The sequence below is a fragment of the Cygnus olor genome, chromosome 2 (assembly GCF_009769625.2).
Source record: "Cygnus olor isolate bCygOlo1 chromosome 2, bCygOlo1.pri.v2, whole genome shotgun sequence".
In the NCBI taxonomy this organism is placed as follows: domain Eukaryota; kingdom Metazoa; phylum Chordata; class Aves; order Anseriformes; family Anatidae; genus Cygnus; species Cygnus olor.
The window spans coordinates 27,911,648-27,939,621 of NC_049170.1; the positions used below are offsets into that span (position 1 = coordinate 27,911,648).

At 36.7% G+C, this 27,974-nt stretch overlaps 1 protein-coding gene across 6 annotated transcripts in view; it reads left to right on the plus strand.

Moving 5' to 3' along the window:
• NXPH1 (neurexophilin 1) overlaps positions 1 to 9,621 on the plus strand; it is a 178,522-nt gene extending 168,901 nt beyond the window's left edge. For 5 of the 6 annotated variants that reach the window (XM_040549103.1, XM_040549108.1, XM_040549105.1 and 2 more), the window contains one exon: positions 7,654 to 9,621. In XM_040549103.1, coding sequence (XP_040405037.1) covers positions 7,654 to 8,415 — 762 coding nt within the window. In that variant the 3' untranslated portion in view covers positions 8,416 to 9,621. Of the gene's footprint in view, positions 1 to 6,805; positions 6,948 to 7,653 lie in introns of all 6 variants that reach the window. The other variant, XM_040549109.1, reaches the window with a different exon arrangement.
• Positions 9,622 to 27,974: the final 18,353 nt, after the last annotated feature.

Genomic DNA, 27,974 nt, shown 5'->3' on the forward strand with positions numbered 1-27,974 from the left:
GGGAAGAACATTTCTTAGGGCTGATATCTAATGGCTTCCTGTTGTGACTCTGTGGTTTCGGTTTCTGGTTCAAAGTGTCCAGGTTTCTCCATCCACTTAGAAAATCCTTAATGTTTAACTTCAAGTTTGATTTCCACTCTGGAATTTTGTGAAAGGAAATAGAAAGTCATTACAAAGAGTATACAATGAGCTGTGCTGCCGCAGCTGAGAGGACAGCACTGCCAAAGCAAAGCAGAGAGAAAGGAGAAAGAGAAAAATGTGTTAGGGCACTGCTGTTAGAAGAAATGTTTTCACAATCACAGTCTGTCTGATGGATTTCAAGTGCCTATCTGTGTCTTTAAATCACCAAACACTTTTAAAAATCCTGTGTATAAAACATTTGTTCTAGTCACTAGTCTACAAAAAAGACACAAGGAGAGTTATTTTTTAGACTTAAATACCAGTGAAAATTATTTGTATTGTCAAATAAAACCCCAAAGATAACAGAATAATACAGAGCTATACTCCCTCCAAAATGGAACCTCTGTATAGGAAATTTCCTGTATCTAAAAGGAGGAACAGTACTAGCAAACATTCAAGTGGAATATGGAAAGTGTTTAAGGCCAAGTTGGATGGGACTTTGGGCAGCCTGATCTAGTGGGTGGCATCCCTGCCTATGACAGGGGGCTCAGAACTAGATGATCTTTAAAGTCCCTTCCAACCCAAACCATTCTATGATTCTGATTCTATGATTCTACCTGAAAGGAAGTTGTGGGGAGCTGGGCGTTGGCCTCTTCTCACAGGTAACTATCAATAGAACAAGATGGAATGGCCTCAAGTTGCACCAGCGGAGGTTCAGGTTGGAAATTATGAGAAATTTCTTCTCAGAAATAGTAGTTAAACACTGGAATGGGTTGCCCAGGGAGGTGGCGGAGTCACTGTCTTTGGACATGTTTAAGGAAAGGTTAGATGTGGTACTTAGGGATATGTTTCAGTGGGTAATATTGGTAGTAGGGGGATAGTTGTACCAGATGATCTGTGAGGTCTTTTCCAACCTTAATGATTCTATGATTCTAAGCCTGCACACCTTGCTGTACAAGTAGCATAGCACTAGCCTCCCTCCTTTATGGTATAGGGAGCAGTGGACTTGGACATGACTAGAGTATTTCATAAAAGGTACTGACAGAGCAATCTTTGACCTTCTTCCAGCCTGCAGCCTTTGTGTTCTCTCCATGGCAAGCTCATAAGTTATATGAACTGTAGGTCAGTGTTTTCTTGCATACCCTGAGGCATACAAGATGATGGACATTTATTTAATCCTTGAGGGTCCATCAATAGCTAATTGAGGTAGATGATGTAGTTCATTCTGTGTCTCTCTCTGTATTAGTTGTGGAATAAGCCCAGAAGAATACCTTGTACCTACCACCTAAATTCCATACAAGTGAGGTGGTAAGTGAGATGATTCCCACTCTAGATCATGAACTGGGCTAGTACAGAATATGTTCTGAGACTTTTGTAAACTGTGGTGGCAGTCTGCCACTTCCTTTCTTCAGTCTGTTTCTTAACATTCGCAGAGCTTGTGGCAGTGACTACAGTCAACATGAATGCAAGGGAGAGGAAATGAGACTAAAACAAAATCACAGTTCTGAGGTATTCTTATTGGAAACCAACCACTGAAGGTGTTCTGTCACCTTTACATTTCTTGAAAATTATTTGAAAATTATTAGTTTTCAGACTTATTTATAACAGATAACTTACATTGTGTAAAAGAGCACTGTAAAACTGTAATTTATTTTAAGTATTTTTCTTTTGCAGAACAACCCATTGCAATATCTTAATACTTAATGATTAACATATTTTAGGAATTATAATATCCCCAAATAAAGAAGTGTCTCCACTGGTTTATTAGTACCCTCATCTTTCTGTGGGTGTGAATTTTCTAACTACCCTCTGATTATTTGTATGTCAGACCCAAATCAGACATCAACTGATACGGGCACTAAAATTTAATGGTATTAAATTTCACTGAATTTATATCAGCTGTCATCAGGTGAATTTATATCAGCTTCTGGTCCTGCATAACCTCTGTTGTGTGAAAGAGCTGTGGTCAGGTAGCCATGTTTTCTTTCTAGCAAGAGTCATTTGAAACAAACAGAATATATCAAAAGTAAAACAAGAAATATGCAGAATTGAAATAGCACGAAGCAAGCTTTTCTGAAAACTCGGGTAATCTACTCAAAATTACCATGAAAGTGCAGAAAAGAACTACTGAAAGTTACTGAAAAAGAAAACAGAGAAATAATATATAGCTGAGGAAACTAAAAATATTTGGTAGCTGGGGAGAATCTAAGGGACTATCATATGTTTGCCCTGTTCTTGCTCTTCTTGAGGCTTCTCATAGCTGTTTTTGGAGGCAGGACACTTCTAAATGACTTTTTGATCTGATCCTGCATAGTCATTTCTGTGTTCTCTTTTGACACAGTAAATTAAGACATACTGTCCCTTTTGTCAGATTCATTTGAGTTTGCACATTTTGATCAACCAGTCCACATGCTTATTCTCTGCTGGTCATATAGCAAAAAGAATTGAAAGTTAGAAACAGAGAGTTCTGTTTATATGAAGTAGTACTGTGTGTGGTATTCTGCTTTTGTCCTCCCTTTCTCACATATCATTTTTATAAACATTTGTAACAGCTGCAAGTCCATCACTGTGTTTTATTTCCCTCTGTTACAAACATTTCTCTATCAAAATTAATTCTCAGTTTCTATGTGAATGATCAAATATCTGTAGAATATTGGCTTTGACTTATCTGGAAATTATTCATTAGATAAAATAGATCCATGCCACTAGTGACTTTGTATGGTGTGTACACAAGTATAGGAATAAAAATTGGTCAAAACAGTGTAGTAAAGTAGGTCCAGATTTTCCTCCACCTAACAGGAAGAAACAGGATAAAACAAGACTAAAGTAGGAAAACTAGATTCAGCAAAAAAATTCTGAGTGCCATCCTGCCTTGATAATAGTCCAGCTTACAGCTATGTACATCAGTACTGTTCTATCAATCCTGAGATATCTGACAGAGGAAAGAAAATTCCAAATTCTTGTATACAGAGCACATACAAACACAGTGCTGCCAAATTCTTACAGTGCTATGCCAGCAAAAATGATCTTGGTTTTGATTAGTTATTTACCTGAAGAGAGAGATTTTCTACCTTGAGTATTAGATTGTTTGTTTACATTTTCATTTGCCCTCAAGTAGTCATACATTCAGAGGAATAAATACATAATTTCTAAGCCAATACTGTAATTATAGGTAATGAACTGTAATAAAGCTAGAATAAAAAGAAAAGAGTGAGAAATCAAGAGGCATTCTATACCTCTTTGAATTATTATTATTTTTTTAATCTCAGGTTTATCAGTCTTAAATTAATGTTAATACAGCTATGGTTTATTTTAACCTTGGATGAGAAGAGGGACTAAATCACCACTTGAGACCTTGATGGCTTCCTAATATGACTTTCCAACTTTGTTTTCTCTGTTTCAAATATTTAAATTTGACCTGACTAAGCATTCAGAGTTTAGTCTTGAAAGAGAACATCAAGCTTTTTGAGACAACTACCTATCCTTTAGGAAGTCCTAAATGAGCTACACATATTCATTAAAACACATCTAATGAAGCTAAAGTTCATCATGAAAATTTCTTCAGCCTCAAAAAGGAGGATACAGAATGAATGGAATATTCTATTTTAATGGGACAAAAACTAAATTATGGATCAATTCTTTTTTTTTTTTTTTTTTTTTTTTTTTTTTTAATGATGCTTTGGCATATTGTGCCCAGTGTCTTTGCTTTTGCCTAGAAACACAAGAAGAATGGGATAGCAATTTGTCATTCATTGAAAAAGTTACCAGGCAATCAGTTTCCTGTGCCTTTTTTTTTGAGATTAGTAAGCGTTACTAGGTAGTGGAAATTTGTACTTTCCATTAAAAATACAAGACTGGAACAAAAGGTCAGTCTCCTAGTCTTAGTGAGTGCTTTTCCAGTGACATTTGTAATATTGGCTAAGCATTCCCATATTTTTTTGTCCTTACTCTTGTTCTATATGTACACTGCTGACATCATAATCACTCACTTCTAGGTATGCTGGCACAGGAAATACCCCTCCTCATCCCTTTTGCAACATTGATATATTGCACTGTACTGGGCTAAATTTTTCAACGTTCATGTGTATTTTATCATTGTTACTTCATCAGAACAAATCTTAAAGCTACCAATGAAGACTGGGAGACTACCATAGAAAGTTCCATATACACTGTAAAAGTCTGGACCCCGAACACTTCAACCAACAGAAACTGAAATAGCACTTATTTTGTACAGTGAAATGTGTTACTTGCCAACTCCATAAATTTATATAATCTAAATATAGAGAAAAATACCCATACTCATCCCAATCCTGTATAGACTTGAACAGTTCCAGTGAACTGTTATTGTAAAGAAGGTAAATAATCCAGGGCAAGGCATTTCAGTATGGGAGTGACAGTTGGCTTTGGAAGAGAGGACAACTCTTCTTATGGTGAATTAGTTGGTAAGGGAGCATCTGCATGTTTCTGAATTATATACATGTATACTCAAGGAAGAACACAAAAGCCACCATAGAATTTTGGGTGCTCAGTGTTTTAACTTTATCAGACATTTTCAATCAACACTTTTTTTCATGCCTTGCTAAAATGGGTCTAAGCTGCTTTTCATATGAGTAAGTGCAAAATCTCATGGATCTGTACAATCTTTCTTGTATTATTGCCGACTTATGGTTGAAAAGAAGAGAGAGAGAAGAAAATCGTAGATTAGTTCATGTGAAAATAACTGCTGCATTTGCAGAAATTCTATTACGCAGCAATGCTCTGTATTATTGGGTGTGCAAGTCTCTGAGGATACATATAGCTACTTTCTATAGTACATAGTAGACTAACAGTATATGAAAAAGCAGTTGGCTGGAAAATGTTAGTGAAGAGCAATGAATTCTAGAGCTTTTTTATTAACCCTCATGGGCTGTTTTTTTCTAGTGCTTACATAGACACTTGACTAGGGAGGGCAGGTTCAGGCCTTTAATCATGGAAGCAGACAGTTACCCACACTGAAAATCACAGAGGTCTCAGGGCTAACTGCATGACCAGAAGCCTTTTAGGTATTACAAAATCAATGACAGTAACAATCAATTGTATTTGTTAGGTCAGGTATGAAGCAGTACAGCATGCATGGGATTTGGATCATCCATTTCCATCAAATATACTGCCTTTCAAGAACACAAATATGTTGGATCAATCGGCAGCTCTTTCAGAAAATACTTCTTTTCCTCAGCATTTAGTTTTACACAGTTGAAAAAAGCAGACCTTCTTTTTAAGTAGTTTTTATACTGTTACATCTTGTTACATGGAACTTGTAGTATAATCCTATGAAATGTAAATCATTGGATGCAGAAAGCAAAACAAAGGAAAAGCAAGCTCTAAGGAAAGAAATATACAGTGCCTAGCAATCTGTGTCCTACCTACAGATTGCAGGTATATTAGCTCTGCTAGCTAACTGCTAGACTCGTACCAGGTTGACAGATTCATACTAGAGAGGCACATTTTTCCTTTTAACCACATTTCTCCTCTTATTTTGCACTCCTTCCCCATATGCCACTGCAAAATTATATTCTGAGTCTCTTTCTCTCTCCCTGTGACATCTTCATTGCTGCTTCATTAACTGTCACACAATCAGTGCATTTCATTACAGCTTCTCTCCTGGCTCACTGTGTTGATGCTAAAATGTATCTACAAACTGTCTATCAAAATTCTAGAGTATGTTTATCCTTCCTTCAGTACAAAGGAGGAGAAAGTCATCCCTTTGGCAAGATCTTACAGAAAACCCGTATTTTATCTATTATTGTTACTGTCCCCTCAACCTGAAGTGCACTGAGGAGGTATAGTAAGGGATGTGACAGAATTGTTTACCTATTTGTTTACTGTAAAAGTTTGGAGGCATACCTCATATCTGATTAGGGTGTTGAGAAAGCTTAAACTGATTTTACGTGTATGCCTTCAACTGACCTTGAGAGTGTTGAAAATATGCTTCAATTCCATGATTGTTAAGAAATGAAAAGGCCATGTAATTGATAACCTCTGTGACATATACTTGCAGTTGTACCGGTAAGAAGGGGCCATGGCTTAAATAATTTAAATACTAGCTGTTTTCCATTGTGTTTCTTGGATTGGGAATATACCTAATTCATTTTTAAGTGAAGAGAAAGATATAACTGAAGATATGAAAGAAGCGTGTAACTCAGTGCCAGAAAACAGTCGTAAAGCAGACATTTTCAGAATGTGCTATGTAGCCATGAAAAGGGAAATAAGAAACTCAATGGCTTCTTCAGACCAGTTCAAATATTAAAAAATGTGGCAGCGTGTCTTGTGTGTTTTTAAGGGAAAAGTTTGTAGGTTCCTTCCTGTCAACCTGCTGTCCCCAGCCAATTCTAGCCATCCCTTCTACCTTCCATCAGAGCTCTCCATCAGTGCTGCGTCAGACAGATGTAAAGCTGCATCTGTTCTCTGTTTTCCGCACAAACAAGGCAAATAGAAAATAAATAAGGTAAAATTGTTCTGACACTGAATTCTGTGAAAAACAGTCTCTGAGGTTTATGATTTTTAGGAACTCGGTGCAGGGTTTTTTTTCTCTCTCTCTCTCTCTCTCAAAATAAAAATGTGATTTTTAAGATTTCTTTTTATTACTACTTTCAGATAGGTGGCCATATTTTTCTTGAAAATATGCAAATGGCTCTCTGTCTTGCAGAGACCACTGGTTTGGGGAGGAAGGTGTGAAGAAAGAAGTTGAGTGAGGAAGGAGAAATACGTGTCATACTAGATACAGACAAGGCAAATCAGTAGTTAATCTGTAAAGGAGCATGAGTGTGACTCCTCTTGCATTAATTGAGGTAAAGCTTACAGTATGTTTATTGCTGTCAAAGCAACTCATTAAAACTTTCATCCCATTATTTATTCTTCAGTTGTTACTGAAGGTCCCAGTCAAGACTACGGACCAATGTGTTCTTATACAAGGAGTAGAAAAATTATATTGCTATTACTTGTTTTGTAATAACATGGACTCTGAGCATGGTCAAGTTGGCACCAGCAAGACAGGACCTTGACAGTGAACTCCAGGGGCAGCAAAGAAAAATGGATGTGCCTGTGATGGTGGAAAACACATCCACTATGCAGAGAGAACATTCAAGCAAGAGTACTTCACTCTGAGATGAGAAGTGGCCAGTGAAAGCCCCATACACAGTGGAGGATGACATGGCTGTATACCTTAGTTTTTGCAGTATTTCATTACTTACTCATCACTTAAAGGCGTCATAACAGAGGTGACTTACAGGCTGAAGAATTAAACGAATGGTCAGAATTAATTCTGAAGACCAGTGTAAAAGATTGCCAAAAAATAATTAAATAATAACTACTTGGAAAGAAGTGGATAAGAGACATTTACGTTTTGTTTTACCTGAGTACAGAGAATACAATTATTTCCCCCCCCCAAAATCTTATGATTTTGAAATTTGCTCATTGTATCATGTGGAAATGATGGATTTTGTATTACATATCTCAACATATCCTTTCTTTCTTCTTCTCTTCATTATTTTTCAGGTTACCTGTGCAAATTTAACAAACGGAGGAAAAACAGAACTTCTAAAATCAGGAAGCTCCAAATCCACACTAAAGCACATATGGACAGAAAGTAACAAAGACTTGTCCATCAGCCGACTGCTGTCACAGACTTTTCGTGGAAAGGAAAATGATACAGATTTGGACCTGCGATATGATGCCCCAGAAACTTATTCTGAACAAGATCTCTGGGACTGGCTGAGGAACTCCACAGACCTGCAAGAGCCTCGGCCCAGAGCAAAGAGACGGCCCATTGTCAAGACTGGGAAATTTAAGAAAATGTTTGGCTGGGGCGATTTTCATTCCAACATCAAGACTGTGAAGCTAAATCTGTTAATAACGGGGAAAATTGTTGACCATGGCAATGGGACGTTTAGCGTTTACTTCAGGCATAACTCCACTGGTCAAGGGAATGTATCTGTGAGCCTAGTGCCCCCTACAAAAATAGTGGAATTTGACTTGGCACAACAGACAGTGATTGATGCCAAAGATTCCAAGTCCTTTAACTGTCGAATTGAGTACGAAAAGGTTGACAAGGCTACCAAGAACACACTCTGCAACTATGACCCTTCAAAAACCTGTTATCAGGAGCAGACCCAGAGCCATGTGTCATGGCTCTGCTCCAAGCCCTTTAAAGTAATCTGTATTTACATTTCCTTTTATAGTACAGATTATAAACTAGTACAGAAGGTGTGTCCTGATTACAACTACCACAGTGACACACCCTACTTCCCTTCAGGGTGAGGATGAACACGTGTCTGAGACTGAAGCCTGAGGAATAAAAGAGGTCATATGACAGGGCTGTAACCTCAAGGAGGAAGGCCACATCTATTGCCTGGAATGTGTCTACCTGCTGCTGATGATGTCAAATGGCTGCAAATATGTTAGTGGAAAACAATCTAATGTAATTTTTACCCAGTCAGCTCCATGTATCAATCTAGTTGTAAATTACTATGGATTTAAAATAAAACCATACACGTACACAGAGACACACACTCTTTTCAGCTCACATCTATTGAGATTCCTGTTAAGGGAGATTTCATTGTCTGATATCTAAGGTTTCAAGATAACCTATCATCAAGCAAAATGGATTAACTAGACAGAGAATGGTTTCTAACACAGACTGTTATGGAAAGCTCTTTGAAAGTCCTTTGAATACATGCCAATCAATAATCCCCACTCACGCATTCTACTGCTCGGGGTAGCTGTACTGGTAAATAATACTGTAGGAGTAAATACTTGTTAAAATGGGAGAAATGTGTGTCTAGCGTTCAGTATTCCTTATTATATGAACACAACAAAACATCGTGACTTTTTTCCAGCATACAGTAGGCACATTCGAGGTGGCGTTACGTGGCTCTTTTTCCATGGAACGAGCCTGTTACTAGTAAAGATGGGCAAACATTTGGAATTTACATGTGGGCAGACATTCTGGTTTCATGTTTCTCTGACTCTTTATGCTCTGATTCTTTAAACCTGGTTGAGTTTAGGCAAGCTAAGCTGTTTTAAAACCCTTCAACTGATCTCTAGGAAGGAAGATGCCTGGAGGAGAACATGTAAGTTATAAGTGGCTGTCTTATCTTTATTACAAAATATTGTAACAAATTCAATATCCTAGTCTTCATTTGTATGAATGGTTTGTATTGTACATAATTTAACCAGTGTTATTTGAGCTGCTTATTAATATTAACTTGTAATTGTCTCTCTGCTTGTTATTGGTTAAAAACAATCAAGGAAATGAGGAATCCATTTTATCAATGTAGCTGTAAACTCCATTAAAAGACAGAACTATGTACAAAGCATTTATTCAGCTAAAGTATTGTTGAAAGCTATACATATACAACATTACAGTCTGTCTGTATTTAGATATTTTATTTCCAGACAAAAAAAACAAAACAAAACAAAAAAAACCTGTACATAAAAATAAAACATCTTAAAGTTGAGTTTCAATATGTATTGTGTAGATAGTAGTATAAATGGTTCTGAAAAGTGGGTAATACTCCACATTTGACATGGTTTTAAGTCTTGTCTCTTTGCATATGTACATATATATATATTTATAACTCTGTGTGAGGGCATGTTTGTGTGGGTACATATACACGTGCGTGCGTGTGTGTGCGAATACATGTAGACATATATGAAGAAGATATAAAAACTTCTCAGGCCCTTTTCCTATCAAGCAGATATCATTACTGTGAAGGGTCTAGATAACTTGAGTGGAAAACCCCACTCAGATGAGAAATTACTGGAGCAGGGCATTTTTTTAAACGATTCATTATTGCTTAGAAGTGGGGAAACTTTGCCTTAATTTTAGCCTCCTCTGAGGCACTGCTCTCTCTTTATGGAATGAAAAGATCCCTTTTTATGGAATGACGGAATGTTCTTCCTATGAACAAAAAGCTCATGTCTTTATTATATTTTTGGTGTGTATGGTTGCATACTTTACCCCCACCATCCAGATAACCAGCAACTATAACAAGTCCATCCCTAAAAGAAGGCTGCCCAAAGAAGAACTCAGCATTTCAGAATTATCCTTCCTGGCAATGCGTCCTTCCCCCACCCACCCTTGTCCCCTGGTTCTGTGCTCTTCTGTCAAAGCTGTGAAAGCAGATATGGGTCAGCTTCCAAATATGCACAATATCATGAGCAACTTCTCCAAAGTCCCAATAAACACTCTATCAGTATTTCAAGAAGTGAGAAGTTGAAACAACTTCCAGTTGTGGACCTTTGTTGCTGAAACATGCAGAACTTAAACGAGAATGAAACAAAGCAAATGGATAACTTTACTGACAAGTATATATTTTCCAATGATGTACAAGTAGGAGAGGAGACTTACATATTATTAATGCTTTGGCTCCTTCGAACCAATATGCTTGTGGGAACTATTTCTTCATTATATGTGACTTTCCCCAAAACTACCTTGTGATGCTGGATCTTATGTAGATTTGGAGAAAGAAATGGTCCAAGCCATACAGTCCAGATTCTGATCTCATTCAGGAATATGCTGAGCTACGGTATATTTATTTATTTATTTTTCTTTGACAGGCTCTGTGATTATACGAGTAATGTTTCCTCATTTGTGCTGTATGGAAAGTAATTATTCTGAACATAAAACACACAAGTAATTTATGCTATGACTAAGAGTAAAATCTTGGCTCCATTTAAATCACTGGGATTTTACTATTTAGTTCAATAGGGTGCTAATTTTCATTTAATAGTATAAGAATTCCAGTGTTAAATATGATTAGCAATCTATATTATGACTGAGCATTACATGTGTGATTTCTCATTTATATTTCTGAAAAGTGGATGTGAATGACTACTACTGGTACGGCTTTGTTATTATTATTATTTTAAAAAAAACAAAAATATGAAGTATTTATATTGTGATCATATATATAAATATATATATATATATATAATTATATATATGCATACCAACATTTCCAGAAGCATCAATACACAATGGGATCATTCATCATGTAATGGTTCTGATTCTTCCGATTGTGGTAGCTGGTACTTTATCTGCCTCTGTCACAGCCAGTCACGATATTTTTTAGTCTTAAGCCTTAGAATAACTTGCTATTCCTCATAAATCCTCTTGAGCTTGAACTTGGAAGAGTTGTTTTGGTTATCTGTTTGTGAAACAGTGATCTAATATCATAACATATAATGTGTTATTAGCTGTTAGTTCATTACAGTTCTTTCAGTCTCTTTGGGAAATATTTTCTGTTTGAAAGAAATTCTCTGTTCAGTGTTCTTCAGTGTTGAAGAACACTGTTGGTTTTTCTAGGTGAGAAAGGAATTCAGTAAGCATAAATGTATTTAATTCAGTTAAACAATGTACATATGGGTATCTGGGTCTTGTACATGAACAATGCCTTAATAGAACCCTAGGTCAGGCAAATGTTGCCTTACTATAGCTCACCAATTCTAGACATAATAAAGATGTATAGCTCTAAAGGTATATTTTTAGGATTAAAGAAGGTTGAGGTAGTAATTTTTAAGAGATGAAAAAAGTGATTTTTCTTTTTAATTTAAAGCATGCTTTGTGTCTTATTTTCACTACATAGAGGGGTCACAAATGTGGATATTTTAATGAAACCAATTATTCATGTTGCAAAAGTACATGGATCAGTCATTTGAGTAAAGATCAATAAATTAAACTTGCCTTGGGTGGATCAGTAATAGAACTTATGTATCGTCATCTGTGTTTTGAGACGAGGAATCTGGGATACAAGAAACAGGTGGTTTTACACTGCAATTATCCCAGATCAAAGTTCTAAACAGTGCTAAAAAGCTGAAAGACATTAACTTGTTAATTATATCAAAATACTTCAGCACAGGACAGAAAATACTTCCTTCCGTATGAAGTCACTCATAATGTATTATCCCTTTCTCCCTTTTTCCCCAAGTTTGCATGGATAGTAAGCAAAATAGTAAGTTCATGTTTAAAAAAACTCTTATCTTTCAAAGTTTCCCTTACATAAAAAGTATGATGCCAGAAACTGCTGAAATTCACTATACCTTTGAACTGAGTAATATTCAGACTCCATCTATAGGAGATCAGAATGGAAGTCTTGTAGTGTTCTGGTATAAATTGGCCTAGAGATTTAAGTAATGCTACACTAAGGTGTTTACTTGGAGTGCAGTGTTACTGTGATTAAATCATTGCATCATCATACATTCTCTGACTCCTATGCTGTAACACAGAATCCTACTGCAATTTCACAGACTGATCTGAAAACTATGTGTTCAAAGACTGTGGATGAAAACAAGGATTACAGCTGCTTTTACTTGGACAGCAAGACCTACCTAAAGCTTAGGCATTTTATCTAAAGAATTACTCTTCACCACCTGAACCATATGTAACTATGTGTCTACCATTCCAAAGACCTTAAATGGCTGCATCAAAGAACTTCATTATAATGCAGAAATATGTAGCTACTTTACATACTCAGAAAGAGTTTTGATGCAAAGAACTCCCAATTTTCAAAACAGTGTACTGCAGATATCTTGTAAACCATATGTGTATAAATTTGAGGTATATAATTTATGAAATTAGTTTTTTAAAAAGTATGAACAGTTCTCAAAAAAAGTACTATTTTTCAGTGCTTCTGTATATGTCAATGAAATATAAGCATTCTTGACCCTTTTCAAAACTTCTGATCCCAATATATCTGTCTGAAATTCATAAGTGAAGTAACAGGTTCACTTTGTACGAGTATTCAAAAGCTGAAACCTTGATTATAATGCATAATAAAGTCCTTTGGTGATTTTCCCTGTTACTGTTTTAATGTATAAGTACTATACCCATAAGTATTCTGACACTGGAAGCACAGACTACTGCCTAATAAAACTTTTTCTTTTTTTTTCCTATTAATAAAGAATTGGCAGTCTTACTGAACCTATGCTAAAATTCACGTATGAATTATTTTTCTAGATAAATTTGAGAAAGCCAGTATCTATGGATAAGTTTAACACTTATTGCTGATTGTGAAAGGAGCACTCATTAAGATTAAAATCACTTTAAATAGTGCAATAAATTGCAGGACTTTGGAAATATTATGTTCACTTGGGTAGTACACACCTGACAATATAGTCTAATACACATAGCATGATCTCTCAAAAAGGGTTGGTGAACCATACAGGTAAAATAAAATCTTTACATTGTTTTCCTTTTTTTTTTTTTTTTTTTTTTAATTTATGAAATCCCTATGAATTGGCTGAAATTCTGTCATCACCCAAATTAAGAGGGAGATCACTTTGTTTTGTGAAGTTTGTTTTCTCATTGGAATGTTAATATTTCCGTGATTTTAATTTTATTTTTTATTTTTTTTTAATTTTGTTTATATTTTAATTCTGTTCAAAGGGCTTAGGTCCCTACTTCAGCTTAGGCTGATGTACACTGCATGGTACACATTTTAAACCATTTGTTTGTTTGTTTGTTTTTTAAGGTGCGCTTTAGATCACGAGCAAACCAATGACTTACATGAAATTTATTTCTGAGAGCTTCAGTCCCGTTGTCAAAGATAAGATTTGAGAAGGTGGGGCCTGTGTGAGGTGTATTCCTTGTTCAAAGTGTACCTCAGTCCTGTAGCAAGTAGAGGTATTGCTGTGAGGAAGGCTTTAGTGATCTGTGAAATGAATTTCTGTCTGTTGGTTATGGGAAGTAGAGGGACCAAAAAAATTCATAAAGGTGAAATACACTGGTGAAGTTGTGAAAATTAGCCATTCCAAAAAGTAAGATACTTTGTCCAGTATTTTATGGAAGAACTACTGCATTCATGGGGAAAGACCAGTGTACTTACAAATCTGTTCATCCTAGAGAGTTAAGTTAATCTAGAATTTGCAAATGCATAAATAGCATGAGACATTCAATTCCTCATTTAGGTCACTGCAAATTTAAAATAAGATGCAAAAGACTATAAGAAACAGGCAACCTAAATAAGGTAAGATATGGAAAATGAATAAAAATTCTTACAATGTCCAATAGTGTGGTGATTTTTATCATGCCATATTAATGAAGTATCTTTAAATTTCTTGGGTGGAAGTAAGTACTTTGTTTAGTCATAGAGCAGGGAGGTCCTGGAAATAAAGATGGAAATTTTTGCAAAGAAGTTCCAACAATTGCAACATGCTCCCTTCAAATATTCTGGACTGATCGGATGGTAAATTTTGCTAAACGTTGTATTTAACTTTGTGTAGGCGGGGGTGCATGTAGACCAGTGAAGATAATATTACTGCTTTGTTATCAGCTACTCACGAATGGCCTCAGCCTTCCAACCCTGTTCTCCTTAAGAAGATCTGAACCTTGCCAAGACTGAGGCTATAACGCAAGGAGACAATTTGGTGCCAGTGAATCTTTAGATGTAACTTAACTATCTTTCACTTCTGTTAGTACTTTAAACACTGCTGAAGTAAACAAAAACAAAAACAAAAACAAACAAACAAAAAACATATTTTATACCACAGGGACATAATTGTGTTTTGTTCAGTAGTGAGAAATTGTTTAAGGTAAGTGATTTATAACACCTAATACTAAATTAGTGCTAATAAAGCTATGATATAAAAATGCAAACATTCAAAAATGAAGTTATAAAGTATGTCTTTACCTCAAATATACAGAATCTATACATAAAACATTATTTTGCTCAGTTTCTCTGCCCACTATTATGTGTGGGGATATTCTGTTTAGATATATGATAAGTCCCTCTCTAGTTTTGAGAGATATATTTTCAATAATTATAGTGAGAAAAATGTCTAATAACACCACTTTTGAGCAGAAATCTATATAGGAGTTTTAAGACATATATAATATTCCTGATGAAATCAAGTGGGTTTTATTGTCAGCAGACAACAGACTAAGTTCCATTTTACCACCTACACTTAGATTACAGAACAATTATTGCTGATGGTGAAAAAAACAGAAATAATAAAATTTGACTCATAGGGACTGTGGTGATCTTAAAGTCATGATAGTTTGTTCTTGTTCTTGTTCTTCTTGTTCTTCTTGTTCTTGTTCTTGTTCTTGTTCTTCTTCTTCTTCTTCTTCTTCTTCTTCTTCTTCTTCTTCTTCTTCTTCTTCTTCTTCTTCTTTATCATAATAATAACAATATGATCCTTATGGGTCCCTTCCAACTTGGGATATTCTCTGATTCTATGAAATATTATTATTATTATTATTATTATTATTATTATTACTACTATTATTATTATTATTAATAATAATAAATTCATTTTTAATGCAAAGCTCTAGGAAAGGCATTTACCTAGCAGTTTTTCATTTTAACCCTCCAAGTGTGATGTTCATTCATAACTGTTTGAAAGGGACTGGTATATGGGTATGTGATATTAAGTGCACTTGTCTTTATTTTCTTAATGACATGTAAGTTATCCTTGGTTAAAAATGCAGGCAGTCAGTAGCCACAATCTGTGTGTCAATGAGACTTTAACAAGGAAATTCCTGAATGGGTCTTCCATGACTTGAAAGCAATTAATGGAAACCTTTAGTTAATGAAATTTAATGTTAGTTCTAGTCCTTCAGAAAACAAGAGTAATGAACTCGATTTGTTGCAAACTTTGGACTATATTTTTCTCAGAGATCAATAGTGTTTTTCAGTAGTAACTCCACCCCTATTTTGGGATAATACTCTCTTCTCTGCATATCAACATCTTACGTATTGGCCATGATCAAAACTCTTACCGTGAAAAACATTTTTTTACATAATATCTCTCTGTAGCATGGGAAGTATTATTTTCTAATTTTCTAACATTTCTCTGGAAGTATAAAGCAAGTCTTTACTTTTTTCCCCACAGATTAAGCTAGTATTTAATTTAGATCCCTGCAGAAATCTTTTGCTCATTTTGAGTTAAAAGCATTCATTTCTTTTGTTCATAAGAATCACATGAATTTTCTCCATCTAGCTTGCATAAATATTATCTGTACAGTTGTCTTTCATTAACCATTCCAAAATAACTCTGTTCATCTTTTTAGAACAAATTTTATTTCCTCAACATCTCTTGCAGTCAAACACTACAAATGAATTCAGGATGTCAGTTAGAATCCCAAAGATAGAGGGCCTCATCTTTCATTTTTTAAAGAAATTCCTCCATGTGCATAGTTCCAATGGTCTCTCTCACGTCTCAAACTGTAAAAAAATGACTTCTAATGAGTTCTCCACTATTAATTCTAATAAAAATGGCAAGCCTTAGTTATATTGCTTTCCAGTGCTCTTTCTCAGTCACCATTTGAGTTTTGAACTAGCAGTCTTCAGATGCCTAAGTAGCTTCTTTCTTATGCTATTTTCTGCTGCTTTACCTCTTTAGGCCTATTTCTAACACATTTTTAACCTCACAAGTGCATGAACCACCCAACGAACTTAGAAATTACTTAGACCTATTTTTAGATTGCTGCTGTGTTGTCAAATTAATAATGGTTTATGGTTCACACTCCTGTTCTTTTTATTTTATTTTTATTTTTATTTTTATTTTTATTTTTTTTTGCGTGTGTGTGCCTACTATTATATTACCCTTCCTCTTCACTTGTGTTTTTTCTTACTCTACCTTTTGTTCAGTTATTTTGCTTGTTTTAGATCACATGCAAATAGTGGTCCATGTTACTTTGTTTTGCACATAGGATCAGATGAGATATAGTTATGTATTTTACTAAAGTCGAGCTAAAGACATGATTGTATTAACTTATTTAGAAATGCAAATTAACAAACCGTAGTGGTACTTGTAATTAATCCTTAGGTAAAGATTTAAGTTTGCGTTAAAAATAAATGGGCATTTTATTCAGAGGGCTGGGAACTATGGTATAGAATGATGCTTTTAAATGTCTAAATACCACTGGAAGGCAGACTGATTTGTTTGGAGGTAGAACAAATCAGTAAAATAATCTCACACCATTTATAGTAAATACACACTATTTCCATTTATTTTCCTCCTATTTTTCTATGTTTCTATTTAGCAGACTAACATACAGTTGCAATGCCAACCTGTAGGCTTATTCTATTCCTTCTACTATCTCTCATTCTCCACCAAATACTAATGTTTTCAAAAAGTCCTTATATTGCGTTTCCTTTGCTTTTCTTATATGTCATTAAACATCTGATAACTAGTTGCCAAGATAAGGCAATTAACTTTGTTATCATAATTTCCACTTTCACATTTCAAATTTGCAAATAAACAGAACTTTTAATTTATTTGGGTTAAATATTTGGGTAAGCATAATTTAACCCTGCTCTCCACATTTTTCTTAGTGGACACTGATTCTTCATCTTCCAGTTTTAGGTCTTTTCCACCTGCTGTCTTTGTGGAAGAGAAATGCAGTCAACTCAAAGGTTTCCCTTTTTTAGGTTGGCTATATATGAGATGTGTGGATCCATTATAACCTGCAAGTTGGAAATTTGGTATAGAACCAATTCAGTAATGCAGATGAAATCTGATTAAACAGGAGGTGCATAGAACACCAATAAACATAAATTTATAATCATGAACTTATTGTTTATTTATTATGATTGTTAATTCCAAATGTGATATTGTCAGTTTTTTTGTTCATTTTATTATTATTATTATTATTATTATTATTATTATTATTATTGTTATTATTTACATATACTGAAGATGAGGAAGATAGATTAGGTAAGGCACTGATTACTGGGTGGTGAACAATAAAACAAAAAATTAGAGTCCCAGTAACTTGCTGTCAGGTTTCAGTCAACAGATATTGCTGCCCTGTACCTAATTGCAAAAAGTATATTTGATCCAAGTACGGGCCACTAGAGGGTCTACATTTCAGTGTGAGTTTCTTAGATTTCAACAGATAAATGAAAAGGAGTTGCAAAGCTAATTCTGAGCTTCTGCTCAGATGAAGGTTAAAGAATCCTTAGACCACACTGAAAGATATTTGCCTAAACATTAGGATTCTCCAGTGTGCTTGATGCCTCATTCTCTGAAGGTAATCTGGCTCAAAACTCAGCCAGTATTTCTCAAACTATATAATCTTGTGACCTTTCCCCATGGGAAATGCTTGTTCAAGTTCCTCTCCCTCCTACTCTCCCTCCTACTCTCTCTTCCTCCCTCCTACTCTCTCCCCCTCCCTTTCTCTTTCCACCTCATATTCCCTCCCTCTCCCCACTCCTATTCTCTCCCTCCCTCCTACTTTGTCCTTCTCCCCCTCCCTCTCCCTCTCCCTCTTCCTCTTCCTTTTCTTCTTCCTTTTCCTCTTCCTCTTGTAGAACCGGAATGTCTCAAGGTTAGAAACGAAGGTAATAAACCCATTTCTTCCTGCTCCTGTTGTTGACCTGCTCATGTACCCCTCAGGATGATAGACCTCAATATTTTCAAATGTTGGTATTAAAAATCACCTTCATTGTAAATGCATCATTATTTCCTTCCAAATCCCCATGAATCAAAAGACTTATCAGGAGGTTATTTTTATAGCATTCTTTTACATCTTCGAAAGCTGTTAGCAGACTTAGCTATCAGTCATAGATTTTCTAAACAGTCCCAGTTCTTTTAACCTCCCCTTATAGGTCATACTTCCTCAGTGTTGGAGTGTATTTGAATGTATTCCTACAAGCACTCCAAAACTTGCCTGCCTTTTCAAGCTTAGAACCCCAAAGAAACCAGTCTGTTCTGGCTGAAGTCTTATCAACAATATGAAAAATTCTCTTCTATTTCTGTCTATTTACTAGCAGTAGTGTTGTGTGTAATACTAAAACCACAGTTATTTTTCATCATTTGTCACTGACTGCTTGCTGTGCTTTCTACACTGACTATAATATAACTTTCTTATGTGGTAATGTGGTCTAACCTGTAAATCCACATTTTGTATTTGTGCATTTGACTTTTCTGCCTAAGGGATTATTTACACTGGTAAATCACATTAGCATGGGGTACAAATCTACAGCATACTGGCTTCTCTCTGCCAGATTCCCCTGTGGATACTTGTAGCCTGCACTAATGCCAGCTCTGTGCAACATGTGGAGTAAACAGTATCACACAGTGCTCTATTTAGTGCTTAGCAAGTGTCAGCACGAAGTTAGTATGTAGCAGCAAGTATACTGCAAATTCATGCTTTAGCTTGCTGTACTAACCTGCTTGTGTAGACAAGCCCCAAGTGTAGTACTTTACACTCGTCTCTATTGAATTTCCTGTTATTGATTTCAGACCATTCTTCCCATTTATCAACATGATTTTGGTTTTCAATAATGCATCCCTCTCTCTCTTTTTTTTTTTTTTTTCTTTCAAAGTTACAACATCAGCTCTTCATAGTCTTTAATGATACTGTAAATGATTGCAAGATGGTACAGGTGGGGTCTTAACATTGCCAGAATAACCAAGCTGGCAATTTTAGAGTTTTTAGACTGCAATCACACAAGTTTAAATAAATGATTGTTTGGGCACTAAACAGGAAACTCACCAGATTACTTACCAGAAGAGATGACTTCCATGTGTTAAGGGAATGAGATACTTCTATCACTTATCTTCTTTTGGGAGGAAAGTAGATCAGCAACTTTAAACTTTAAGTAGATTTTCAAGTGTAAAGTCAAGGCAGAAAACTGTCTCTCTTGGACCTACCTACACTTAATAAAGGCCTAGTTCTTGCTCATATTAACAAATGAAGTAATTCTCCAAAGGAGGGTATCTGTAGTCTTTTGGGGATTTATGCTGACAGTTCCTAATGAATTAGAAGCAGTTAGTATGTATGTATTACAAATACAAACATTGCCTGGACCAGAATTTCCAGTCTGGGGAAATGGCTTTTATGTCATTCTTAGACAAGCTCCTACATTTTAATGTGCACCATATGATTAACAGAAGCTATGCAAGTTTGCATTATAAGTTAACCTTTAAATCAAAACAAGGATTTGAACCTTTACAAATATTGTTTAATTTTGAACATTAAATGTAGGTCATTTAGCTTGAGTTTGATCTTCATCTATAAAACCTTAAAATGCAAATATTTGGAAGACAAAACTCACCTAAAGCTACTGTTTACACTATTTTACTGTTAATTGTTAGCTCTCTGTTTACCTCTGGTTCCAAAGTGGCTATCATAACATATGGAGTAGGTTCATGTGGAAACAAATGGGCAGGTCTTTTTGGTTCGTTGCCTGCAGAGACAAACTTTACCAGTGTTCTCACCATAACAGATATCAGGATGAATCAATGTCACGTCATTAACACACTCTCTTGTGCTAATATAAGTCTGTGACAGGTATAAATGTAAGAACATTACTGAGGTAATGCAGTTGCACACTTTTGGGTTGGAGGGAGGTATGGTAATCTTGCAGCATAAATGAAGTCTGTTCAAGCCTTGCTATTAAAAAAATAAAACAAAACAAAATGTATTTACAAATTTGCGGAGCCTGGACTGGAACTGGGGAAGCAATTTTTTTTTTTTTTTTTTTTTTTTTAACACTGGACCAGTTTCTGCAGAGTGCTTCTGAAAAAAGTTTTCTGTTTCTTGTTCTCCTGGCCTGTTTTTTTTCCAACCATTCAATCTTATCTTATGACTGTATGACCAGACATTGGCTAAGCAAGAATTTTGTGAAATTTTGGATTCAGTGGTCATTAGGGCAAACCTGATGGGCTTCAAGGTGCTTCTGTGAACCTAACCTCTACAGCTTAATTAAACAAAGGAAAGACCATTTAAACTGCAAAGGAGGACAGTGTCTTCCCCCATTTCCTCATTTACTGATTAATCAATATCCTCAGAGTTTATTTGCAGTGTTGCTCACTATTAGAACTGAAATACCAATTATTCTTTATTGCTTCACAGCCTGACCCAAATAAATTGGCTCATTTCCTGCAGACATGCTGTCAGAGGTGGGTCCTTCCACTATTTCATTATTTATATTTCTGTTATTATTAGTCTTGCTAATCATCATCCTAAGTAGGGTATAGAATGGAACCTCACCTTTCCAAGGGCTATGATACTGGAAGGAGACAGTGAACTCCACACAGCTCCTTTGTGTGGCACTGAATCAACTCTTGCAGCCATCCAATTTCTTCTCACTCATGTTGCTTCCTGCTGTTCAAGGAGAGAAGATAGATGTCTCCTTTTCCTACCGGTAGCTGTTTTTGCATGCCCTGCATGAAGATTCTTATACTTCCTACCATCTCCTTCACCACTACTCTAAAGAATTATATAAAGGCTTTTGTTGCAGATATTTATTCCACTTGAAGAAATGCCCTTCTGCTGAGAAATCACAACATTTCTTTGTCTACAATTACAGGTCATTGTTTTGAAGTTTCTCAAAAGAGCTACTGAAGAACATCATTATTGCCAATCTTTTCTTTGTAAGTTTGAACTATCAAATGCACTTGTATTGAAAGAAATGTGTGGACAATCTGAATCACAGAGCAGTTTGGAAGTTCTGTGGACTGAAAATAAATTGCTGGTTATAAGAGATTTGGCTGTAAACTCTGTCTGTCTGCCAATCATTTGAAGTAACTTAACTGGACATCATCCACAAATGGGTGCAGTCTGCTTGATTTAAGATTGATATTTTCTGTTGTGTGCATTTTCAACTCTGGAATAAGAAATCATACTCTAGCATTTCACTGTCCAGGAACATTATACTGCATCATTTCTGCAAAGGTCATAGTTACAAAGTCACTTTAAAGCATTGAAGGACTTAACTCTTCTAAGTATTTACAGTTGTCCCATTATGTCATTTTTTGGTCTGTATTTCCTGCCATTCGTTGCTTAAATAAAACCACTGACATGATTTGAAGTACTCAGTTTTGGGGCAGTCTTAAATGTAAGTCTCACTATTCATGTGATACCTAACTTCAAGCCCACTGAAATCTGTGACAAGATTCACATTGCAGTCAGTGGATTTTCTGTCCAGATTTTACTGAATACTGACACAACCCAAAGATGTCACAGGCTATGTAATGATGTGTCTTATAGAGTAACGTTACTGAATCTTCCCAATGAGATGGAAGAGACAATTTAATCAGTCTTTCTTATTTTTGAAAGGCAAGATCTAGTCAGTAGATTACTTCATGGCTGATATTTTTCATCTTGAAAACAAAACATCTCTTTATCTTACTCCCAAGAAAGATAAAGAAAGTGGTCTTGATGCTTCAAGAAAAATATTCCTACAAAAGTTTCTGTGTCTTTTCAAGACCATTGCAAAAAGAAGAATTGAATTATTGTTTTTTGACATTTTTCTTATGTAATTTTATTTATTGCTTACTATTTTACTTAATATTTGCATAATGAGATCTGTGATCTTAGCCATTATCAGCCACAAACACAGACAGTCCCTGTCAGAAAAACAAGGTAAACTGATATAGAAGATTGAAAGCAAGTATCATGGATGATACAAAGGAAGACTAGAGAGGAAGAGGAGGAAAATAAGATATAGAGATACTGGTTAGTGTCTCAAAACCATCTAAGTGCTGCCACACTCTATTGCTATGGGAAAATGTGTACAATAAGGACGCTCTAAACTGGTGTTATCAAACATGATAACTTGTAGGCTTGTAAAATAAGAACCTTAGGGACAAACATAGGGATATATAGTAAAACAACACTTGAGAAAAACAGAAGAACAAAAATGAGAAAGAAATGCAGCACAAGAGCAAGATAGTAAAATAGGTAAAGCCCACCATCTTATTCCAATAGCTACATGGAGAATTTCTATACTGTGCTCCATTACACAGTACAGGTAGACCCTCTCTTTTGGCTTCCACATCAATTTTCTGTACCCCTTCATGTGACAGGTCTTCCTGGTCTGTCAGTTGGCCTCATCTCACTCATATTGGAAGGTGAACTTAGTTTTGTTGCACTAAGGGATCCTGAAAAGCTCTACTGCCCATATTACAGATTCAGCCTGATTCTTTCAGCCATAGTATATGCCTGTCTTCTGAAATTCCTTTCTGAGAAGTTTAGTGATACCTCTGCACCTTGCTAACATGGTGCTTCTTAGCATCTAAGACCCTGTCAGGCTGCCTCAAGGGTAGATATTTGCTCTGTTGAGCACAACAATATGCGGGACTTGTCTTCATGGTCAGAGGCTGTCACTTGGACATAAAACTTGCTGGTGCTCTAAGCTAGTCATACTGGCTCATACCAATAAATTTGTATGAGAAGCTAGAATTGTCAGCAGGGACACAGTCCTGTCTAAATGACTTGGGAATCTCAGCTAGCTTCATCTCCTCTGGCTTGGAGCACGCTTGGAGCTGGTGCATAACAGTCACCACTTGCCAATGGACACTGGCCATAAATCTCGTTAGAAAGTTGGTTCTAAAGATTTATGCAGTTGAAGAACAGAACTTGAAACACTGTCTTCCAGAGCACGTTCTGCCATTTCCCAGCAATGTGTCATTGCCCAGATGAGATATTAAATTGTTGCATTGCCTTAAATTCCATGGAGTTGCATTTAGCCAATAAAGAGTGAAAAATACTCCACGACATTAAAGGAATTATGGAACTTTTCATCAGATCAGATATCTGTCACCAGACCTGCTCTGTTTATTTATTAAGATAGATGGATTCTGCATGAATTGATAAAAAACTTCTGCATCTGTGAACTGCTGGATATTGTGGTTCACTAACTGCTTGAGTTATACTTGGTTAATTTGGCACATATCATGTAGAAAACACAGAAAACTGCTCAACCATGGTTTTTCATCTTCCCTTCCCTTCCCTTCCCTTCCCTTCCCTTCCCTTCCCTTCCCTTCCCTTCCCTTCCCTTCCCTTCCCTTCCCTTCCCTTCCCTTCCCTTCCCTTCCCTTCCCTTCCCTTCCCTTCCCTTCCCTTCCCTTCCCTTCCCTTCCCTTCCCTTCCCTTCCCTTCCCTTCCCTTCCCTTCCCTTCCCTTCCCTTCCCCAAAGAAGTGTTATTTCTTTTCAAAATTCATTTTAGTTACACTAAACTTGCTATTATTATACATCTCAGTCCTTGTGGTTATCTGAATTTTTAGTACTTTGTGTGTGTGTGTGTGTGGCAGAAACCATTACAAAGCCTGAAGACATTTCTGTCATTTATGTATATCCAGACAACTTCAAGTGATTTTCATCTAATGCAAGCTTTCTTTTTCATAGCCCTAAAGAATGTTTGATGAGCTTTAGACAACATACTAATGTTAATGTGTAGAAGAAGGCTGTGTAATGTGTAGAAGACTGCTGTGAGTAAGCACGCTGTCAATTTTGTAAAAACATTCACCACAACCAACATTTGGATCTGTACTTTTGATACATAGAGTCTAAATACTCCATTTCCATTGAAAATCATCTTTAGAAAATATATTTCAGTTCATTTCACACTGTGTTAATCGTGTAACACACTGTAACTATTACCTTTTACCAGCCACAGTTGCTCATCTAATGGGAAATGATGACTTTAACAAGGAATTATTAGATCTGTTTGATCTGAGAATGCACATGTGGACAACGGGGGCTGCAGCCTGGAACATACACCATTTTCTCCCCCTATGAGTATATAATTGAATTACAAATCTCATTTTAGGAAGAAAAAAAATGCCAGTAAGCCTTATGTTTTGCAGCTAGCCCTGCTGGGTGGCAAATTTTATTTAAAACTACTAAATAAATATGGGGCATTTAGTATTACTTCAAGACTAATTTAAACCATGTCAGATTTTCTAAATGGAGAACATTAAGCAAAATTAGTTTTTACTGTAATTTAGAAATATATATATATATATTTTTTTTTTCTGAAGTACTGTTACAACTTTAAAATCTTATATTGGGTGGTAGCATCTCATGATTTTCCTACAAGCAGGAAGAACACATGCAAGTATCAGAAGGTAATTCCACAATATCTAATGAGATTGTTTTGGAACCATTTTGCAAAACTCTTTAAAAAAATATTTCTGGATTTGCAGCTTGGGGAAGCGAGAGACCTGAAGTCTTGTTGTGAGACACATCTCACAGGAACATAAGTTAGTGAATGCACTAGCTGACAGTGCCACGTGTTCCTTGCTGGTCGAATAATTATTATTTTTGTTCTAGAAATTGGGAATGATGAGTTAGAATCCACTATGAAATGACTTGGGAACCTAATGTCCAATTTTCATAAGTTCCTGAGAGACATAGGGGTTTTGAACAGCTGTGAGCAAAAAAGATCTCTCTCTTTCCTATTAGAAGCAGCTATGCCAGTCTCAGTGGGGTTCTTAGTTCAGGTAAACATCACATTCTGAGAGGGAAGATACACTTACTAGCGTGGACGTGAACCCATGTGACTACCTCAAGACCTGGCATAGTACCTCTATGAAACATCCTATCACAAGTAATGTTTGTATAGCTGTAGCCCTCAGTCTCCATGAGCCATTTTCCTAGGGCCTTCAAAATAATTCAGACTTCCTGAACAACAGATTGTTGCTTAGATTCATTGTATTGGCACTGCTGTTGCTTTCTCAGCTATAACTACAGCCTAATCTCCCAGGTGTCTAATTCAGCTACGTGTATAGTCCCTTGCAACTGGCTTCATCAAAGCAACCAAAGTACTGCTGCAACTTTCCCTGCTGGGCTGCTCAGAGCACTAGCTCCAGCCTTAAAGCTTTGGAGATGGACTGCTGTAGAAGCTAGGAATGTCTAGTTTGTGAGTGATATATAATCGTATAAAGCGCCTAATGCTCGCCATCCTGTAAACTCTGTAGCTGGAGGGCCCGACTAAAGTCTCCAAAACCTGGAACATCTACACAAACAACAAAGTGGCACCAGCTTTTTCTTAAAGAGGAATTGAACATGGGAAGAGAGATTGAGAAGACTGACTTCGTCTGGGATCCACAGTGGCACAAGCTATCTGTCTGGGTGCTACCAGATTCAGCTTCTTAGTCCTTCCACTCCCTGCTCCTGGTCTTCCCATGACCTCTATGTGATGAATAAAGAAGGCCTATATAGCAGCTTATTCAAATTTGAGCATTTCACAAGGCACTATTCTACCTAGAACCAGTAGAAGTATGTCTGATCAATTAAAAGATGTCCAAAATCCTTTTAAAATTGTGCCCAAATATTTATATAAAATCTTATGCTGCCACAGAGGAATATGCTCTTAGGAGGCACTTCGGATTCCTTTTGGGGTAAGTATGAAGTTGCCTGTGGCCTGCAGCGCCACTTGGCTTTCAGATCATTGCAGCTCACAGAAGCTGTTCTCAATGAACACAGACCTCGTAACTTTATGAGGTTCCAAGAGGCCAACTTACACCTGTCAGCTGGAATGCAACTGAACTCAAGCACTGCAGGCCCACCAAAGTATGGTGTTACTGACCTGTGAGTAACAGTATTCAGGACAAGAGGGACATAGAACTACTGGAGCAAGTTAAGAGGAGGGCTACTAAGATGATTAGAGGACTGGAGCACCTGTTGTACAAGGACAGGCTGAGAGAACTGGGCCTGTTTAGCCTGGAAAAGAGAAGAATGAGGGGAGACCTCATCAATGTGTATAAATGTATGAGGGGAGGGTGCCGAGAAGATGGAGCCGGTCTCTTTTCAGTTGTGCCCAGCGACAGGATGAGAGGCAATAGGCACAAACTGAAGAACAGGAGGTTCCAACTGAATATGAGAGGGCACTTTTTTACTGTGAGAGTGACAGAGCACTGGCACAGGTTGCCTACAGAGGCTGTGGAATCTCCTTCTCTGGAGATATTCAAATCCACCTGGATGTCAACCCAGGCAGTGTGCTCTAGGTGATACTGCTCGGCAGGGGTTTTGGACTAGATGATCTTCAGAGGTCCCTTCCAACGTTGTCCATTCTGTGATTCTGTGAGTTCACTTCCTTGTGACTCTCAGTATGCCATTCTTCCCACTTCCCTGGTTTCACAAGTCCCATATTTGCCAAAACTGGTCTTGAAAGCCCTTATATGTTTCAGTTACTTTCCAAAATAGATGTGAGATACCTAAGTCACAGACTTAGAATCACAGAACGATTGAGGTTAGAAGGGAATCCTGGAGGTCATCTTGCCTAACCCCTCTGTTGAAGGAGGGCCACCTACAGTAGGTTACGTAGGACCAGGTCCAGGCAAATTCTGAATATCTCTATGAATATAGAATTCACAACTTCTCTGGGCAACCTCTGCCAGTTCTTGGTCACCCTCAATGTAAAAATACTTTTTTCCTTATGTTCAGATGGAACATCTTGTGTTTCAGTTTGTGCCCATTGCTTCTTGTCTTGTCACTGGGCAGCACTGAAAAGAACCTGGTTCCACCTTCTCCACAGCCTCCCTACAGGTATTTATATGCACTGATGAACTCATCCTGAGCCTTCTCTTCTCTAGGCTGAATAGCCCAAACAGTCCCTCCACAGGGATGCCTTAGTGCCCTTAATCATCTCTGTGGTCTTTCAGTGGACCCCTGTAGCTCCATATCTATTTTGTATTGGGGAGCTTAGAACTGGACACAGCACTCCAGGTATGGCCTCACCAGTGCTTAGTAGAGGGGAAGGATCAGGTCAATCGGCCTGCTGGCAATACTGCCCAGGACATCAACAGGCTTCTTTATTGCAAGGGCAAAGTCACTTACTCTCTTACAAAAACGTAGCCAAAAGCACAGAAAATGCTGTTATTTCACTCCCTGCCCAGTCATCCAGCCCCAAATCAAATCCAAATAATTAACTATTTATTTATTTATTTATTTTTAAATTCACGCAAGCTGAACTAGGTCTTACACTCAGTGAAAGTCTCAAGGTATACATCTAAAATTATACATTAGATAAGAGGCCTGACTCAGTAAGGTGAGGGTCTTATCCACATTGTGGCCAGTGCTGGGAGTTATTGATGTTGACCATTCATGAAGTGCTATACAAAAGGCAAGTACCTGACA